The 18,796-nt window shown below is 52.2% G+C and overlaps 7 protein-coding genes across 7 annotated transcripts; 4 read left to right on the top strand and 3 right to left on the bottom strand.

Moving 5' to 3' along the window:
* Positions 1–364: 364 nt before the first annotated feature.
* PG986_009850 (uncharacterized protein) lies at positions 365–2,255 on the bottom strand (the record flags this gene model as incomplete). Its single annotated transcript, XM_066846072.1, has 2 exons — positions 365–1,393; positions 1,443–2,255. The coding sequence occupies 2 exons, from the start codon at positions 2,253–2,255 to the stop codon at positions 365–367; spliced, it is 1,842 nt and encodes a 613-aa protein (XP_066698470.1).
* A 566-nt stretch (positions 2,256–2,821) lies between these two features.
* On the top strand, positions 2,822–3,430 carry PG986_009849 (uncharacterized protein; the record flags this gene model as incomplete). The annotated part of the gene is made up of 1 exon (XM_066846071.1): positions 2,822–3,430. One exon carries the CDS (start codon positions 2,822–2,824, stop codon positions 3,428–3,430), a length of 609 nt encoding a protein of 202 aa, XP_066698469.1.
* A 14-nt stretch (positions 3,431–3,444) lies between these two features.
* Positions 3,445–4,840, top strand: PG986_009848 (Serine/threonine-protein kinase ppk21; the record flags this gene model as incomplete). Its single annotated transcript, XM_066846070.1, has 4 exons — positions 3,445–3,962; positions 4,019–4,115; positions 4,171–4,730; positions 4,819–4,840. 4 exons carry the CDS (start codon positions 3,445–3,447, stop codon positions 4,838–4,840), a joined length of 1,197 nt encoding a protein of 398 aa, XP_066698468.1.
* Positions 4,841–7,440: 2,600 nt separating this feature from the next.
* On the bottom strand, positions 7,441–9,730 carry PG986_009847 (uncharacterized protein; the record flags this gene model as incomplete). Its single annotated transcript, XM_066846069.1, is given in 3 exon segments — positions 7,441–9,039; positions 9,051–9,386; positions 9,452–9,730. The coding sequence occupies 3 exon segments, from the start codon at positions 9,728–9,730 to the stop codon at positions 7,441–7,443; spliced, it is 2,214 nt and encodes a 737-aa protein (XP_066698467.1).
* A 958-nt stretch (positions 9,731–10,688) lies between these two features.
* On the top strand, positions 10,689–11,517 carry PG986_009846 (uncharacterized protein; the record flags this gene model as incomplete). Its single annotated transcript, XM_066846068.1, has 3 exons — positions 10,689–10,726; positions 10,843–11,206; positions 11,305–11,517. 3 exons carry the CDS (start codon positions 10,689–10,691, stop codon positions 11,515–11,517), a joined length of 615 nt encoding a protein of 204 aa, XP_066698466.1.
* Positions 11,518–12,427: 910 nt separating this feature from the next.
* On the bottom strand, positions 12,428–14,969 carry PG986_009845 (uncharacterized protein; the record flags this gene model as incomplete). The annotated part of the gene is made up of 4 exons (XM_066846067.1): positions 12,428–14,197; positions 14,266–14,529; positions 14,588–14,707; positions 14,757–14,969. 4 exons carry the CDS (start codon positions 14,967–14,969, stop codon positions 12,428–12,430), a joined length of 2,367 nt encoding a protein of 788 aa, XP_066698465.1.
* Positions 14,970–15,981: 1,012 nt separating this feature from the next.
* PG986_009844 (OSCP-domain-containing protein) lies at positions 15,982–16,881 on the top strand (the record flags this gene model as incomplete). Its single annotated transcript, XM_066846066.1, has 3 exons — positions 15,982–16,137; positions 16,306–16,614; positions 16,675–16,881. The coding sequence occupies 3 exons, from the start codon at positions 15,982–15,984 to the stop codon at positions 16,879–16,881; spliced, it is 672 nt and encodes a 223-aa protein (XP_066698464.1).
* Positions 16,882–18,796: the final 1,915 nt, after the last annotated feature.

The following is an 18,796-nucleotide window of genomic DNA, read 5'->3' as shown; positions in this document are numbered from 1 at the left end:
ATATGGGACTTTTGGCCCAGACGGCGTGATCTGCATACTGCCAATGGCCGTTACCCATGACCTATCAGACGACCAGAAATTTCTGCCATGTTCCCGACAGATATCCGACACATGCCGAGGTGCATAAAATAACTCTTAATGCAGTTTCAGACGAGATAAGGCGGAGTCATAGTGCTTGGCCCGAGTTGTGCAGTAGCGGCTAACTACTAGAACAGCTCGGTTGGTGCTGATCGTTAGTCGCGCCCCTTTTTACGATGTTACCTAAGCAGATCAGGCTTAGACGTCATTGAAACCTCCGATACTATCACAATATTGAATCAACAGCGCCAGTGGTATAAGAAAGAACGTGGCCCTGAGTCACATCCTATGCATGGCATAGTTCTAGCTCGTTGACAACGTACCGCAGAAACCGTTCTCGTCCGTCTTTCTCTACTTGCTCCAATGCCGCCGATGTATCAACACCAAAGTCATATGCGATACATCTCTTGGTCGCCTGCCAGTATATCTGTCCCACGGTTGGTAGCAGTTTATCACAGTAGTCGCCACTCAACTTGTTCCTGAAGTCTGCATCGTCACCGCACCTTTTCCTGGGGGAGTCCAGCGTCTTCCAGAGGCCAATCTCCAATAACACCAACCCAAGACTGTAAACATCATACTGCGAGCGGTATCTGGCTCGCTCTGTTGATTTTGATGCAAAGTGCAGCGCGGGGTGGCTGCACAGCCGCATATTCTCGCGAGCAGCCTGAGAGCCCTCGGCAGAATATGACAGGCTTTCGGAGAACTCAGATGGGCCGTCAGGACGTGATATTTCCCAGCCTAGGATATGGAGGCCTGGTATAGCGGCAGTGGTATGGCTCGATGCTCCCTCGCCCTTGCCGTCATATTCCTCTAGAACTGTCGAGTGAGTTGTCTTGGAGAGTTTTGTTGTTGGTGACAATTGAGAGTCTTCTGGCCTTTCCAAGAACAGAATGTTATCGCTCCGGATGGATTTGTGCAGCCAGTGCACCGAGTGGAGGTTGTAGACTGCAAGGGCGAGCTCTCGCGCCATCTTGAACCTTTCTCCCAGCGACGGTACGGTGGTTGAAGTTCGTATGAACTGCTGCAAATTATCGATCCTGGGTCGAAGCTCTGTCGTTGTATTCGTAGGCGGGATGTTGGGAATGCGGAAAACAACTCCCAGTCTGGAGTTCTCGTCGTCCTCGACTAGTCCCTTGCATTCAGGTGCCAGGAACCTCTTGTAGACATTTCCATGGTCCAGTAGATCTACAAGTCTGTTCAACTGCAGAATCCTTTGTATCCGGATACGCTTGTCCTTGCTGTATAGCTTCCATTCCACCAACACAGCTTCGGCGTCAAGCTGGTGAACTGAGCGATTGACGCCAGCCTTCGCAATCTCGGGCCCGAGTCTTTCGGGACGAAACACCTGTAATTTGGGGGGTTACTACCCCCTCAATCTCGTTGTTTATGTCCTCTCCTTGAACATGGAAGGACTTGATTCGGGCAAGGCTCCCAAGGTCATCATTCCCATCCAGTTCAGGAGGATATGACGGGTCGCTGCTGATTTCATCATTCAAGATGGCCCCTTGAGCTTCTCGCCGAACCCGTTGCTGTGACAAAGGACCAAGCAAATACAGCAGTGCTTCGTTCGTGGCTTTTATGTCGGCCATAAGTGAACCAAGGTTGTCTTTGTCAGAGCTGACCCATTTCAAGGCGTTCTGGACGTTCTGCACCTTGTGGCCAGTACTCGTCTGCCCGAAGTTCTTGTTGGAAGGGCTGCTGCTTTGGGTGGCCACGAAGCGAGCTTTCCACTTACTCATCCAACCCCCTTTCCGCTTTTCTTTGACCTCGCCACCCACTGTAGAGTTCGCATGCAACGGCGCAGAGCTATGTGCATCCAGGATTCGCTGCACACACTCGAACTTCCTCTGCATGTCGAGTAGGATTTCTGCTGTAAGTTTACTCAAATCTCTGCTGTCCAGTCTTAGATCAGATCCTCTTATTCTCTTGGCGAAGACCTTTTCGTTCGTTGTAACATCGTGAAGGAGGTTCTCTTGCCCCTGGGCGAGACTTGGTACACCTATTTCGTCGCACCACGCTTGGAATCTGTGAAGTTCGGTCACTAGTTGCAGTCGAATCCGGCGTTGCTCTGTCGCATGTTTGGAGACATCACGAGCCCCGTCAATGAACACAATGGCTGCATGAAGAGTTTTGGCCAGCTCTAAGCATGCGGCTATCGTTCCGACGACTTCTGCCATTGCTGTGGCTTCGTTTGCGTTCCCCAGGGGTTACAGTCGCCTCTTGAGGTATAGAGATGTTTCGAGTGGGAAGATTGTATTATTGGGTCATCGAAAATACTGAGGAAAGGGCAGGTGTAGCTATCTATACAATCAGTGGCAGTAGCACCAAGGGGCGGCCAACTTGTAACACCTCTAAGAACAATACTCAAGAACGGTGGCATTTGGAGGGGCCCGTCTCGAGGAAACGACAGAGGTGTAGATCAGGCTGTGCTGCGCCTGGAACTATTCTTGGATTCCCGTAACCATACAGGTCTAGACAGTCGTATAAAAACCTTGCATGCTACCCAAGCCTTCATCACAGCTAGAATTAGCCTGAAATACGACCCTACAGCAGTAAGAAATCTCGGAGTGGTGGCGCAGGAGCTGAAAAAGTGCACATTTCAAGTCCCTTGTCATCACAAGGTGCAGGGGCTGGACCCATAGCGGCAATAGCTTTATAACAATATACAGTTACTTAAACAAGAAGCGACCCCGAAATCCTGTCTAGGTAGACTTACGAACCAATCCCGTCCGGATCCGCGAAAATGGGCTCTACGAGCACCTTCCGAGACGGAATATTCTCTTCACAAGGGACTGCCAGTCTTTCAGACGTCCGTTTTTCGTTCCTGAATAGTCGCAGTACCTTCACCAGGTTACGAGCGAGAGCAACTAGCGGCCAAGATGAAGACCAGGTTGGAAGACAGCCTGATTTCACTACACTCGTGTCGCTCATCTGCAACATCTACCGAGAGTTTGGCAATGAGCTGATACCACTTCAACAGTTTCATCCAGATGCCGAACGGCGCGAAGACCATGGTCATACTTGCGTTGTCAGCCAGCGAGCAATCTCTATCAAAGCTGCCTCGAATGTGACTCGTGGGGAGACTCGTGCTTCAGCCGAGGATATCGTGGTCAAGCGAACGAAGGAGAGTATCCACCGACAAAATTCTGGCGGCCTCAGAAGCCTTCTCAGCGAGCTCCGAATCCGTTCACACCCGCCTATTCGAGACCATTCTAATATTGTGAAGTTCAAAGGCATCGCTTGGGACTTCGAAGATGACGAGGCTACTAAGCCACGTCCGCTGTTGCTGGAAGAACTCGCCCCCAGAGATCAATGGAGAGATTCTGGAGGGATTATGACTTTGTTCGGATGACCTTCATGGCCAAGATGGATCTATGTGTCGACATAGCTGATGCTTTGGCAGCCCTGCATGGCTGCGGAGTGGTCCACGGGGACATCAAGCCCGAGAACATTCTGATTTTCCCTAAGATTGGTCACATCAACACATTTATGGCCAAATTGACGGACTTTGGCCATTCGACATCCAGAAGCGAAGGCCTGAAGACTCTGCCAGCCTTCACGCCACAGTGGTGTGCACCTGAGATTCTCCAAGAACAACACCGCCTTAGCTTCGAGGGCATGATAGCGACCGATGTTTACTCTTACGGTTTGGTGGTCCTCTCGGTCGTTTTGGGTCGCCCTTACTATCGAGATTTACCAGACTTCGAATCTCTCAAAAGAGACGGGATAATGTTCGAGAATGCCATGAATCTGGTTGAGAACGAGGACCGAGCAAGTCAAGACTCGGACTTCGAGCTAGATATAATTCGGCTACTGCTGTCCAAGACAATACGAAGCAGAAGCACTGGAAGGAGTTTGTCTCGATGTTTGCGTATCCTTCGAAGGTAGATATGATATCCCTACACCGCTCAATCCCATGCACTGTGCTCAACGCAACCAGATACAAATCGGTTCAGGACGGGTCGATATCACATAACACTCCGAGGCAATCGACGGATAACTTGGTAGAACTACAAGGCTTGAACGTGTCTCAGATGGTCGGTTGCTCTACAACGTTCCGACTAGAACTAAGCCAGCTAATTTGTTATCCAGGTTTCCGTAGGATATCAATCGCTGGTGTTGTGCAGTCATCAGCTGAAACACTTCATCATCCAAAAGCTACTCAAAATAGCCAAAAACAATGCAGACCCACGACAACCGTTGGCGACATGGGAGCTCTCTGTTTGCTTCTTTTCCGGATTTGGAGTGGATCAAGATTTCTCCGAGTCAACTCGTTGGCTTCTATCCGCGGCAGGCTATGGGATCCCGGCCGCCGAGGAGTTCAGCGACAGGCTGCACCAAGCCATGGCTGCTGGATGCAACGAAGATTCTGAAACATCTGCGGCTTCAATATACCATTGCGTGCTGGAGTCGAACTCACAAGCACCAATGCAGACTCTAGCCAACGCCATATCCGTTTCTCAAAGTCGACAAGAATCGCAGAGCGTTGCAGTCAGCTCTCGCGACGATCCCTCAGAAGACCTCACTGAATGTGAGCATGATGGGTTCCTGACCTCTGACGACGAGTCTGAGGATGGCGATTTCCTGAAGGGAGGAAACCTCGGCAAATTGACCGCGGACGTCACCGCGCTGGTGAGGATAGGGGATATGAAGTCCTTGTCTGAGTTACTTGCAAGCAATCCCGACATCTTCAACTACCAGGACGAGCAAGGGAATACTTTGCTGCTTGTCGCTGCAAAGATCGGTTGTTTCGAGGCGATGAAACTACTGCTCGAACACCCTTTGACGGATTGCAGCATTTGCAACCGTTCTCAGGAGTCGGTGCTTCATCACCTGTCTGGTTTCCATGGAGGAGAAGTCAAATGGCTCGCGAATAAACTCCTGGGCAGAAATGTCGATCTCGGCCGTGAAACGATGCCACTGCAGGTTGGAGGTTCTCTTCTGAACTTTTCTGCAAAGATCCGCTGTTGCCCTCTTCTAAGGGCTATACTAAACGACAACCTGGCCCTGTTTCAGTCGTTACTTTACGAGACACACAAGATGCGAGACGTCAAGGAATGCTGCGTATGCGAAGGCGGTTCAAGACTCCGGCGGATTGTCGCAATCGCCGTGTCCACCTTTCAGTCACAAGCTTTGACTGTGATATTGGACCATCTCGGGACGTTCAAGCCTGGAGAAGACCACAAGCTGCACGACGTGCAAGTTTGGACCGACAGAGAACTGCTGCCGCTCTGGAAGCTCCCGTTTCGCAGCGTTGTTGTCAGGTCCATAGACCTTCCAGAGAACTATTTTCGCGCCATAAGCCATGGCAAGAATTATTCTGCCACTCTCCAGTACATGGTGACGTTCCTGCTCGGCCCGGGATCGGACGTTAAAGACCGTCTGTATGGAATGCTACAGGAAGCGGTCCGAGTCGACAGCCTCGAAGGCGTTGTTGTTATCCTGAAGGAAGGCGAACGGCGCTCTCTCCCGCCTTCGTGGTGGCTTCTAGTCACTTGCCAGGACTTCCCGGAAAACCCATTGGTCCTGGCTATTCGATTTGGGCTTCGTGATGTCTTCCAGATGCTTTGGAACTCAAACCCTGGCTTGTCCAAAGGTTTCGTTGACCTGAACGAAGAATATACAACACCCATTTCCAAGTTTTTCTCGGGGAACAGCGCCTCTTACGTGCGTAGAAGGCCAATTAACTTGGTACATATCTGCTTTTCGTGGGCAGTCACGGCCGCCCATAGGGATTCGTTTTTCTTGTAAGCTTCACATGTCCAACCATACATCTTTCGGATGAGTTGCCTTGCTAACGAGGTATCCAGCGAGTTCCTGTTGAATCATGCAGACAAGGGATCCATTATTTGCCAGCCCATGCCTTTTGATCAGCGTGTCAGCGGCGGACTGAACACTTACTTCCTTGCGCAAGCAATCCTCTCATCAGATTACGTTGCCGCAGAGTCATTATTGCAAAGATTCCCCGAGGTGTGGACACATCGCATTTACGCGAACTCTTCCTGGACTAGACGTCGCAGGCTCCAAGCATCAACGCGTGACGAACAGGATGACAATGTTGATGACATAATAACCAAAAGCTTCACTTTGCCGTCAGATTACCTTGCGGCAAGTGAAAAGCCAAGTCATATTTACAACAATGGCCTGAAGTCCATATATGCAAGTCTGACTGGACAGTATCGCGACATTGCCAAGCCGACCCTGCCTGAGTTCATTCTCCTGGTCGGTACCTTCCAGCAATGTGCGTTTTTGCTTCGACACCTCTACACCGTACGCTCGTCCAAGAGTAGAAGAAGCGAGATGCACGATGCAGCGGACTGGATGCACTGTCGTCTGACCGCAAGGGAGTTCTTCTGTTTGATGTTGGGAAGCCTGGTGCGCGATAGAGAGGAACGGGTTGCCCTATGGGACGTGGTGCGAGTACAGGTTTCTTCCGAAGGGCATGTGAGATCGATGCTCTATCTTCGTCTGGCGATCCGGCATTGTAATAACCGGGCCCTCTCGCAGCTGCTAGATCTCGGCTGGAACGTCAATGGGCCCTGGTGGGCCTGGGTGACGACTCCATATCGCTTCTCGACTCATATGGAACGGGAAGCAGCCGTACAAAGATTATACGTGCCGGATGATGTGCGACATCCCAGATGGGGCGATCTCGACACTCACAAGGCCGTCTTCAAACTATACAGGGAGCAACAGGAAAAACTGTACGAGAACCACGAAGAACTCTCAAAACAAAACTCGCAAACGCTTAAAGACCGAGGTGGCCGAATGCTACCAACCGTTCCCCGGTTCAATAATCCGCGTTACCAAAGTTGCTTCATGGCTGGGTATATCCTGTTGTATGCAGCCATTCTACCAGTGGCCTTGGCATTTGGAACTGGAACTTATTGGTGCTGGTCAATACCAATAGGCCACAAGTTTGCATGGCTTTATGCGTGGTCGCTTTGCGCATCCATTCCGTTGCTGATCGCTAGGAAAGCTAAGTTCTGTTCTTTGTACGCCAGCGATGATATCTTTCTCCTCCTCCTAGTCGCACTATGGGCCGCTATCTTCCATATCATTCCCCTGGCAATTGTTATGATACGCAACATGGAAGGTTGGGAGGTATGTTTCATAATTTTAGTATGGCTCTCCCCTGCGTTGTTTTTGTTTTTGGTAGCTTTGGGATGGGATGGGCTTCCGTCCCTGTTCGACAAGGTCTATTACTGTATAACAGGCAAGAAATATGTTCTTTAGAGTGCCTTTCACTAAAATACTAAGAACAATACTAATCTCGAGTTTCCTTTCGATTAGATGTGATTTAATGGTATTTGCCCGGTTTTATTCAATTTAATACCGTCTTAATCTAGTGGCTTGACATTTCTAATTCCACCCCTTATTCTGCAACCTCCTGAAGTGATCAGCACTCTTCTCCGAGACCGACGGCTTAATCTTCGACAGCGCCACGTTCCAGTCCGCGCGAGTGATCTCGATAGAGCCCTTATCCTCATCCCAACGCTCCACGGCCGCCTTGGCGGCAGCAATGTGCAGGTTCTCGATATCCGCACCGCTGAAGCCCTTGCAGCGGGGATCGCGCGCCACGGGCTCGAGAGCCTCCAGCTGCTCCTGGGTCGAGTCGGGCAGGACGGTGCGGATGCGCGTCTTGAGGATCTCGACCAGGCCGTCCTCGTCGGGCAGGTCGACGAAGATGTTGTTGCCCAGACGGCCGGGGCGCAGGATGGCGGGGTCGATCATGTCGGGTCGGTTGGTGGCGCCGATGATGTAGACGCCGGCCCGACTGTTCATGCCGTCCAGCTCCGTGAGCAGCATGTTGACAACGCGAGCACTCGATTCAGCAATAGCATCGCCACGCTTCGGCACCAGGGCGTCTAGCTCGTCGAAGAAGAGGATACAGGGCGCCGAGGAGCGGGCGCGGGTGAATACTTGCCGCACTGCACGCTCAGACTCTCCGACGAATTTGTTGAGCAACTCCGGGCCCTTGATGGAGATGAAATTTGCCTTGGCCTCGTTCGCGACGGCTTTTGCGAGCAAGGTCTTACCACAACCGGGAGGTCCCCAAAGCAAGACACCCGATGGTGACCGCCAGCCAACTTTGGAGAAGAGCTCCGGGGTATCAATTGGTCGAATAATCGCCAGGCTGAGCTCCTTCTGCACCGCCTTGAGAGCTCCCACCTGATCCCACGTTGTATCAGGTATTGTGCTGAATCCTTCTCTCTTGGCAGAGGGCTGGACCCTCGTAATTGCGTCCAGCAAGTGTTGCTGTGACACCAAGTAGCTTTCATCGTCTTCAAAGTCTGTGTCGTCGAAAAGTGACTTTAGAGCAGACAGCTGGTGCATCATGAACTTCATTTTCGGGGTGGCTTCCACGAAACCATCCTCAGGAGCTGGGTTATCCTCCATAGCCTTCTGGATCCGGGACTCATCGGCACGCTCGAGCATATCAGACACGGCCTGAGAGACGACGTCTTGTAAATCGGCGCCCACGAATCCAGGGGTAAGTTTGGCGAGGGCGGTTAAATCAACGCTCTCGGCCAGATTGTAGTTCTTCGTCAGAGCTTTGAGGATCTGGATGCGTGACAGCTCATTCGGTACACCAATGTTGATTTCCAGGTTGAATCTTCCAGCGCGTCGCAAGGCAGGGTCGATGCTGTCTGGACGGTTGGTCGCCGCGATTGTGACCACCGCCTTGCCTCCCGTCTTCTCCAGGCTCAGTTCGTCCATGCATGTAAGCATCTGGGCGACTATACGCTTTTCCATCTCCCGCTGAGCGTTGTCGCGCTTGCCCATGATGGCGTCAATCTCGTCGATGAAGACGAGACAGGGGGCGAGGCTCTTGGCCTCCTCGTAGAGATTTCGGATCTGTTTTTCGGACTCGCCAGACATGCCTGCCACCAACGAGGGGGCCGAGACAGGAATAAAGGGGATGCCCAGTTCCGCAGCGAAGGTGTTCGCAAGCACCGTCTTTCCGCAACCAGGGGGCCATGGAGCAGCACACCCCGCGTTGGCTCTGCACCCTTGGCCTTTTCCATCCATTTCTTTGCCCGTACAATAGGACGAGCAACGTGGCGGACCAACTGTTCGATCGCATCGTCCATGCCTCCCAGGTTGAAGAGTGACAATCCATTAGGCGGCGCCCGGTCCTTCTCGGCCTTTTCGGCCCTACGCCGCTTAAGCTTAGGCTCGCCATTGGGAAGCCGTTCGTTCATGCTGATAGCCGATTCCACCGTCGCCTCTGGCGATGACGCCCTTTCTCTCCTGGCGACATTCCACGACTTTGCGATTTGCTTATTCATCAAAGAAGGGTTTGTCTGCTGGTATGGCCAATGTTAGTTTGTCCGAGCGGTTTACATGAGGTGAATCATCGATGATTTACCTTGGGTGTAGGTGGTTCGGCTGGCGAGTCTTCCATGGTCTCATCCTCATCAACTTCGGCGCGCTCCTCCTTCCGGAACCTCATGACGCGTTCGATGGACTCTTCCAGCGGCCTCTTCTTCTCACGGCCTACGCTGGAGTTCGACTTCTTGATCATGTTGTACACACCATCGATAGTGAACTTCGCAGGCTTGCTGCTGTTGCGCTCATGATCATCCTCCAGTTTCCGGAGAATCTGGTAAACATCGCGGTCCAGCCGCTGAGTTAAGCGGGGAGCCATTGTTTGCAGGCGGGTGTGCTAGCCGTCTACTGTGCTGTGTGGTGGGAGGATGCCCGTCTCTCGTATGTGGTGAGAGCTAGGTTGAACAACCCAGTATATCGAAAATCTGGGAACGAGTTAGACATCGAAATGAGAGTGGCTCGTCTGAAGGCCTGAATGGGCAGTCACAATTGGCATCATCATTGCCATGACTAATAGTCGGGACATCATGAAGCGTGCTATAGGCGTGATGGCATGGCTATGGGGAGTTTTGAACCTACATCGAGAAAATTCTTGTGATATCTGCTCAAAATCGCAAGCTCGCGAAATGGACAACTTTTAAGTCGTAGTAGCAAAAGCCGACTCATGGAAGCAGCCTTAGCTCAGGTACAGACTCGTTAAGAATTATGGAGTACTATCCTCAAAATGCAGATATCCTCTTTCATCCAGACACCAGAAAACTCGACGTCGCTTTCCTACACCTGCATATTGAAGGTCTTCGAGAGACCTTGGATTGAATAAAAAGTCGAGCGCTAGTCTGAACGGAATCTAGCTCGCCAAGCTTTCTCTGTTACTTCGGACGTACCGTAAAGTGTGATTGTGATGCTTATCTTATCGAGCATGCTAAAGTGGCAGGTCCATAGCGGTACCCCTCCCCACCCCCTTGCCCCCTAACAGCCCAGGTTCCAGGTGAGTTTAGTGCTTCTGCCCCCCAAATAACCGGGTCCCCCAGCAGCCCACATGCACCTGTCCGATGACGAACAGTCGCCAGCGGCAGCATGCCCGTCTACCTATCCTGAAGCCTACATCTTCTCTCCTATTGACTAATACATGATACATGCCATACCACACGACATCTTGCGACTCCTAACCATTGGGTCGCCGGGGTTCTCCTATCATCACCGAGGAAAAGCGATGCGCTTTTCAGGATCCGAATCACCGGCACGTTGTACATAGAGGCACAACAGGAGCGATCGAAATGGGCAACACTCCGAGCCGCATAACGGCGCAAGACAAGTACGAACCAACCACGAGCGCATTCCCACCACCGTCTCTCTCCGATATACATCCTTCCCTCCCCAGAACGAAAGAAACATACATACTGACATGAACCGCTCCCCCCTTTCGCACAGGGCGATCCTCGACCTCAAAACCCAGCGCGACAAGCTCCACCAATACCAACGGCGCATCGAGGTCCTGACCAAGAAGGAGACGGAGATCGCCCGGCAATGCCTCGCCAACGGCGACAAGAAGCGGGCGCTGCTGGCGCTGCGCCGCAAAAAGTACCAGGAGTCGCTGCTCGCCCAGACCGACGCCCAACTCGAGCAGCTCGAGCAGCTGACGCGCAACGTCGAGTTCGCCCAGATCCAAAAGGACATCGTCTTCGGCCTGCAGCAGGGCAGCAAGGTCCTCAAGGAGATCCACGCCGAGATGGGCGGCATCGACAAGGTCGAGAAGCTCATGGGCGAGACGGCCGACGCCATTGCCTACCAGAATGTGAGCACATTCCAAACCCTCCCTACGCTTTACCGCCTTTTGCCTTTGGTCTGGACGTGCGAACGCTTGACTAATGCTTTATCTTTCTTTCCAAATAGGAAATCAGCGAGATGCTTGGAGGGCGCATATCGAATAACGACGAAGACGAAGTCGAAGAAGAGCTGGAGAGGTTAGCCAAGGAGGTCAACGGCCCGCAGGAGACGACCCCCGAGCCCCTACCGGTTGTACCTGGGCACGAGCCGGCGGCACCAGAAGAAGAGCCGGTGGTGTCACAAGAACCACAGCGGGAAAGGACAGCGTTGCCTGCATGATGAAAGGAGCTGTGTTTTATTGCATTTAATCGGGCGTCATTTCAAGGGGTCATGCTGGTTTTCAAAGGGAGGGCACACTGGGAATAGCGGTTGATTTGGCATGGATATACCATCGGGTACTCGAGGTCAACAACACTCAACATCTTTTCAAGTTACGTCGAGATAGTAATAGACTTGGGCTTATACAGCATCGCCATATGCGCCTGCACATGATTTCTTTGGTAATGGTGTTGTATATATACAATGATACTCTTTCCAGTATGATCTTGTCCTGCTCAAAGACCCTGCGGCAAAATCTACTGGATATAACAACTCCCTTATGGTACTGCTCATGACCATGCTGTTGCTAGCCTTCCATGCAATGAAAATCTTGCAAATGCAGAAAAATTCGTGCAATGCCTCCGTTCCAGAGCCAGTGGACTTATTTATGCTGTGTCCAGTAACGCAAATCATTGGGTATCAAAAACAAACAGGCTCTTCCTAACTCCAACATGCAATATGCTCCTGGCCCAATGCATATTCTCGCCGTTCCGTGACGAGACCCTGTCCGCTCTCGCTGTAGAGCGGTGCTTTACAAGATGTGTCTCCGTTGAATCGTTTAGATTGCAGCTTCCGTCAATGGCTCACTGCCCAATCGCAACTTGCAAATTCCATATAAGCATTGGCGCTTAGTATGGGCCACCATTAACGGGCTGTCGATGTTGTGGGGGATGTCCAAAGCCAGGTGTTCCAGCAGACACCATATGACCTGGCGTGACGTTGTGTCCATAGCGCAAATCCTCTGGGTAGTACTCCGCTGTCCTTCGTGCTGTGGCTTGATGAGGTTCCGTGTTTCTCGTTGTGTCGTAATTTCTATGGTCCTCGCATTAGCTTCTGCGACGACATTGCGTCAGCTGAGCTGATTGTCAACTTACACATCGCGAAGGATGGTTCGTTGACCCTGAGAGGCATTTCCGGCCATATCCCTCTGTTCAGGGCCCGGGAACTGAGGGTGATATCGCTCATTTACTAAACGAGGCGGGTTGTCATGATGAGCGGAGGAAACCGTTCTGTACACCGGTGCTTCGTAAGGCCGCATCACAGGCTGCATATCCTGGGCAGTAGCATACCGATAGCTCGGAGGGCGCACATCGTCATATGGCCTCGCGCGTGGCGACGGCTCATCTTCAAGGTAGACTACCCGAGGGCCTCCGGAAAGGTGGCGAATCTCCTGGAAAGGCGAATCCTGGGCAGCCACTCTCCGTTGAGCTTGCCGATCATTGCCGACATAAAGGGGGCCGCCCGTGTCTACACCTCTCCCAGCGCTATACGACGAATCGATTACGATCGGGTTGGCCCTCGACCTAAGGGGGCCACCGGCTTGGGTCGGATAAGCCGCATCTCCAGCATAGACGATGGGAGAGCGAGGACGCTGAAGGTGCCTGCCCGGGGTTACACGGTACGGATCACCATGAACCTCGGGCATGTATTGAACGGGGCGGGCTGGTTCACGAACTATACGGATGAAGCCCGCATCTGCCAATGCTTGGGCATCCCCAGGATATTGAGGCAGCATGCGCCGGCGCCTAGAGGCATCCTCTACGTCTCCGTTAAAAACTGGTGAGCCTCGGCGCGCATAGCCCACGGGTTCATGGGCGACGGTGCGAGAAACAACACGGGGAATGTCCGCAAATGATTGCGATACGCTAGGGTAGCGGCGAAAGCCTTGGTCAATTTTCACGGGTCTGTTGGGTGACACCGGCTCTATGGAAGGCAGGAGCATGTCTTCCAAGCCGTGTCTTACCGGCGATAAAGGCGTAGGGTCGTTAGCCAGGCGATCAACGAATGACCCAACTTTGGGTGCTGTGCTCTCGCGAACACGAATGAAACTGGACGGTTGTTGGTGAATAACACCGCCGCTGTACCTAGTCACGGCAGGTATACTTCTGTTTCCATGTCCGATGGGCGTGTTCGGGGACAACTGCGAAGGGTCTGACGTGAATACCGGCTGTTGCTGGTGCTGGTGTTGGCCTTGGTTGACTTCCAATGGGCCTGATACGGCACCACGGTCTACGCCAGGTTGAAGATGGGCAACACTGCGTGCTCTTTCCATAGCGGAGGGGGCGAGAGCGCCGTTGGGCTGGTTCCGAGCTTGTTCATCAGTGTTGCGGTCATTTGAGAAGCCTTCGGCAACAGCAGCGTATCTCCTAAAGCGCTGGGCCTTTCTGGCGGACTTTCTCTCCTTCCGGGTCAATCTCTTAATTTGTCCCGGTGTCATGTGCTCAGTCAGTGAAGCATCAGGTCGCTCCTCTCTTACCGCAAGTAAATGTTCTGGGCGTAGTTCAGGGGCAAGCGACATGTTCCTTGGTAAGGCTGGTGGAGGCATAGCGGCCGATGCAGCTTCTGCGCCGGAACTCTCGTCCTCTGAACCATCCTCGCTGTCGGATATTTCAATCACCTCACGGAGGATTTCATCGAGCTGGTCACGACCAGTCTCCTCGTCTCCTCGCCACTTGACGATTACGTCTAAGCAGGTCTGCTCGACTGCCTTTCGTGCATTGGCCCACGTTGTTTCCTTAAGTAGTTTGTCATACCGGGTATGCGTGTGCCTAATGTGAGCTAGGGCAGCGAGTTGGACACGACGAGCCAGTGGCAGCTCCGAGGCCATGCCAACCTTGTATTCGCCATTGAACTTGCTGTTCTAATTCACACAGAAATTGGAGTTGAGCGACACGGGCATAATAATACGGGAGGGGGGTTTCCACAAACCTTTTGAAAAGCATGAAGTATGATCTCCTGGCGATCAGTATTTGGAATTCTCGGGAAGAGATCCCTCAGAACAGCGTCAGCTTGCATATTGATCTCTTGCTGGGATTGGGGAATAGATTCGGGTTCGCCAGGCAAAGGAACTGCGGCAAGGAGGTTGATTCCATTTCGCTCCAGCGTTTTGCGCGCCTCATCGACAATCGTTCGTCTGAAATGGTAGCCGGCGCGGTGCATGTGGTGTTCGAGGTTCTTTACGTCCTTGCTGTCCTGTATGTGTAGAAATAGCATTAGTGATGAATCCGTGACTTGTCATCGCCGAACGTACCGAGACAATGAAGATCATAGCATCCTGTTCTCTAGACATTTCCTTGCAAGTGGTAGTAAGTTCGGGGTTCCCGGTAGGGACGAACTCGAAGCCGGGCGGCGGCTCTTTCTCCGTGGTTACCTGTTGGCTGGTGAGTACAATGTCTCGGGTTCGCGCGGCTTCAAACTACCTCGAACTCAAGCTTCTTCTTCTTTTCCGTGTTGTCGACGGCCTCAAAATACGACTTGTGCTTGATCTTGGCTGGCTCCTTCAGGGCATTCAACTGTGACCAGACACGTCTATCATGCTGCTGGGATCTATGGAACTTGTCATGGCGCTCATGGCGATGTTTAGCCTGTCCCCCTATGGGAGGGAGATGGCCCTTCTTTTTCTGTTTCGTCATCGCAACAGTGTTACGGACCTTACCATATCAGCAGGGGCGGCGTAGCTTGCTGGATCCGGTAATCCTGGATGGGCGAAGAGCGAAGAGGGAAGAAGAAGAAGAAGGAAAAGGACGATAGCCGGTGGCGACTATACACTCTCAAAAGATGCCTACCACTTCGGACCCAGCTGGGCGCTATGAATGTGGGAACTTCTTCTTGTGACGAGATATCCTTGGAAAATACGAGGAGACGATATCTTGCCTTGCAATAGCAGATAGAGATAGTGCGTGCGACTGGGAAAGGAAAGTCACAGTAAATCACGCGCAATAAAAAGCGGCCAAGATGGATGCTCGCTTTATCGGCGCCTGTAACGATGGCTGGCAGGCAGGCTGGACCGGACTGGGCTGGGCTGAGGGAAAGAGTACAAGAAATGTTGACGGGGAAAGGGTTGCAGGCTTGCACACCTGTTTTCTCAATCCCTCTGGTGTCGTCGGGCGACTTTGTGTCAAGCAGCCTTTGAGCCTGATCAGATCTTGGATTGGATGGGTAAGAGGTGGGAAACCACTACACGCGCCCGAGCAGCGAAGCAAGAAGCAAGTGGTGGGTTAATAAGGCGGGAAAGGCCTAGGGTGAGATGCGTGGGATGCGTGGGATTGGTGGCCCGCCTCTCTCTGCAACTGCAAGCAATCGAATAGAATTGATGACGGAGCCTTCCTGGATGGAGAAATCAAGATCAATTGCCAGTCAGCTACCGACCGGTCTTGGAGCGAGCAGTTTAGGTAGTACTGATAAATCCAAGCACAGCCACATATTTGCGCCACACACCGCCTAATTGTACCCCCCAAATGGCCAAAGCCAAACTGCAGAAACCCAGGCAGTAAGGCACCGACTTTTTCCGGAGACCCGTGGCTTGTGGACGCTGGTACTGCTCTCATTTTGCAAAGAAGCCGAGCTTCGTAGCGAGCAGACGAACGACGACAATTCAATCCCTCTTCAATCCCGCCCAACCGCCACCTCCCCCGTCACATCACCATGTTCTCCCGAACAACCTTCCGCGCCGTCCGAGCTGCAGCTCCCCAGCGGACAATTGCCCGCATCCCGGCGCGCAGCTATGCCGCTGCTGCCGCCCAGGAAGTCCGACCTCCGGTAGCTGTGTACGGTCTCGACGGCACCTATGCCTCTGCTCTGGTACGACCACCATCTGCTACGAAGCCCATCTCCGCAGAGGAACCAAGCCGGGGCGCTTGCATTGGGCCAATTGGTTGACAATTGGCATCGAGCGTCTTGCTGCGGTTCAATGGATGGGAGAAAAAAAGGTCGATTGGATAAGAGAACTAACGCATGAGCCATTAACAGTACACTGCCGCCGTCAAGTCCTCTTCGCTCGATCCCACCGCCAAGGCTCTGACCGCTCTCGCAAACCTCGTCCAGAAGGATGCTAAGCTGGCCGCGATCCTCAGCACCCCTACTCTCTCCGATGCCGACAAGTCCGCCATCGTTGCCGAGCTCCAGAAGACTGCTGGCAGCAGCGAGACCGTCAAGAACTTCCTCGAGACCCTGGCCCACTACAACCGCCTGAGCCTCCTCAAGGGTGTCTCTGAGAAGTTCGGTGAGCTGATGGCCGCCTCGCGTGGTGAGGTCGAGATGACTGTCCGCAGCGCTACCGTATGTATTATCCCGAGATTATGATTGGGGGGTCAGTGGTACTAATACGACAACCTGCAGCAATTGGACAGCCGCACTCTGTCCCGCCTGGAGACCGCTGTCGCGAAGTCGCAGTACGTCGGCCAGGGAAAGAAGATCAAGCTGACCAACGAGGTTAACCCCGATATTGTTGGTGGACTTGTCGTCGAGATTGGCGACCGCACAATCGATCTCTCCGTGTCTTCCAAGATTGCGAAGATGAACAAGCTCCTCAACGACACTTTGTAAATTATTCCTTATGTTTGTTCAAGGGGGCCCCGGCACTGGGATGTAATTGGCGAGACGTTTGCGAGCGGGTAGTCTGGTACTCATTCAGAGCAGCGCTGTGTATAGGAGCGTAGATAGACGAAGCACTGTCTCACCAATACCCTCAAACTATTCAGCCTTTTATTTACACCTGCATATCCCTTTTTCGCTGAAACGAGAGGCGAATCTGGTCCGGGCCTGAGGGGAAACGTGGCAATGAAGAGACATGGTGACTTGGGTATGATGCATCATTATATAAGTACTTTGCTATATACAGCTCACCCCTATTGCTATGAGTACCTGGGATTATTATCAAGGGTACGGTGCCTAGTTGGTGGTTTGATCCTCCCTGCTGTTTCTGATATTCGGTTGGCCTGTACTCATCTACTTCACGAGTGAACCCCTCCTTTGGCAATGAGATCATAGCCATCACTCAAAGAATGTTCAAAATCACTACACAACATATAACTGTCTTTGCAGCAGCAGCTGTTTGGTAATGAGCAATAGAATGTCGCATGTGCTCTGATAAAAACGCCAAAGGTCAAGTCGCTTCCTGGTCTTATCTCACATCAATTGTGCCACCATTTTGTGGCCAGGCTTCACCACGAAATATCCAAGTGCTTCGGTAATTGTGTATATTGACAGAAACGTGTTTTATGTGAACTTGTACGGCTGGTGTAGAGATTGACCCAACTGCTGGATAGGGGTAAAGGGTTTACTACTAGAACCCAACGAGCCTTCCCAGCTTCGCCTAGGTCTTTCATATTTCTACCTTCTTCGAGATTGGTGCAAGGAAATAATGCTGACAATGAACTCGTTTTCCACACTCGTTCTCTAGTGTACAACAATACCTTAGGTACTCTATGAGAACGCCTGATGTTTACGTATAGTGGAATGTGCAGACACAACACCCCCAAGGAGCTAAAAGACGAGGGTCCTTCTCCTTCCCCATACCATGCACATAACTTCACTTCAGGCAAACAGATGAAATGTATGCATTGGGAGGAGACTCTTGAGCAAACCCGCTACCAATCATTGCATATCTATCAATAGCAATTTCTCTTTGAACTAGTAACCCGTGGTCGGTCGGCAAATATATCAGTTTAATTTAGAAATAAAGTATCACATCCAGTGTAAGCAGCACGTGGGAGCCTTGGTGGCATCCCAACAGCGAGTTCGACAGCATTTCTGAGCAGCAAACAGGCCGAGGCAAACGAGAACTGAATGCTTGAGGATAGAGTATGTCTAGATACGCATATGAGTTTGCCACTGTAGAGATGCTTGGAGCTGTCAAGAGTCAAGACTAGTCCAGTTGGAGTGTGAGGCTCAAGATACAAAGCCGCAGACTTGCCAGGATGCCTGCAGTTGGATCTGGGGATGGGCCCCCTTGCTCTCCCAAGTTTAGCTCCCCTGTCGGCAGTGGGCCCGTGCTCTCGCACCGGACCTGGAGCGTCGTTCAATGTTGGATCTCACTCGGCAACAACCGCCCCAGCTGCCCAGCAGCCAGTCCCGTCCCCAATCCACCAAAGTAAACAACGAATTGGACTGAGCCCCTCAACCATCGAATTATTGGACCGAACCGCAGAAAACCATATCGACGACATCCACCATACCCAGCAACTTGTCTTTGTCCAGCGTGTGCTCGCTCTGGTGTACTTTGGCTCCTTTCGGCCCACTTGATCAGCAATTTATCTTTCCTCTAGTGAGTCTCCTAATATCCATCCCAATGCGTCGCTACCACTCCAGACCCTGGCAGCCTGGCGCAAGATGAGTCGAGTGCCCCTCGATGGGGATGCATTATCTCGTGGCGATAAAGAACTGACCAACGTCGTGCTCCATCGCAGATACGCTTCCATTAAACAAGCGAAATCAAGATGACGTCCTTTGTAACTACAGT

This window comes from Apiospora aurea (assembly GCF_038362705.1).
Source record: "Apiospora aurea strain CBS 24483 chromosome Unknown utg000006l_segment0_segment0, whole genome shotgun sequence".
NCBI lineage: Eukaryota > Fungi > Ascomycota > Sordariomycetes > Amphisphaeriales > Apiosporaceae > Apiospora > Apiospora aurea.
The sequence above is the reverse complement of the archived record's forward strand: the minus strand, read 5'-3'. Positions and strand labels throughout refer to the sequence as shown.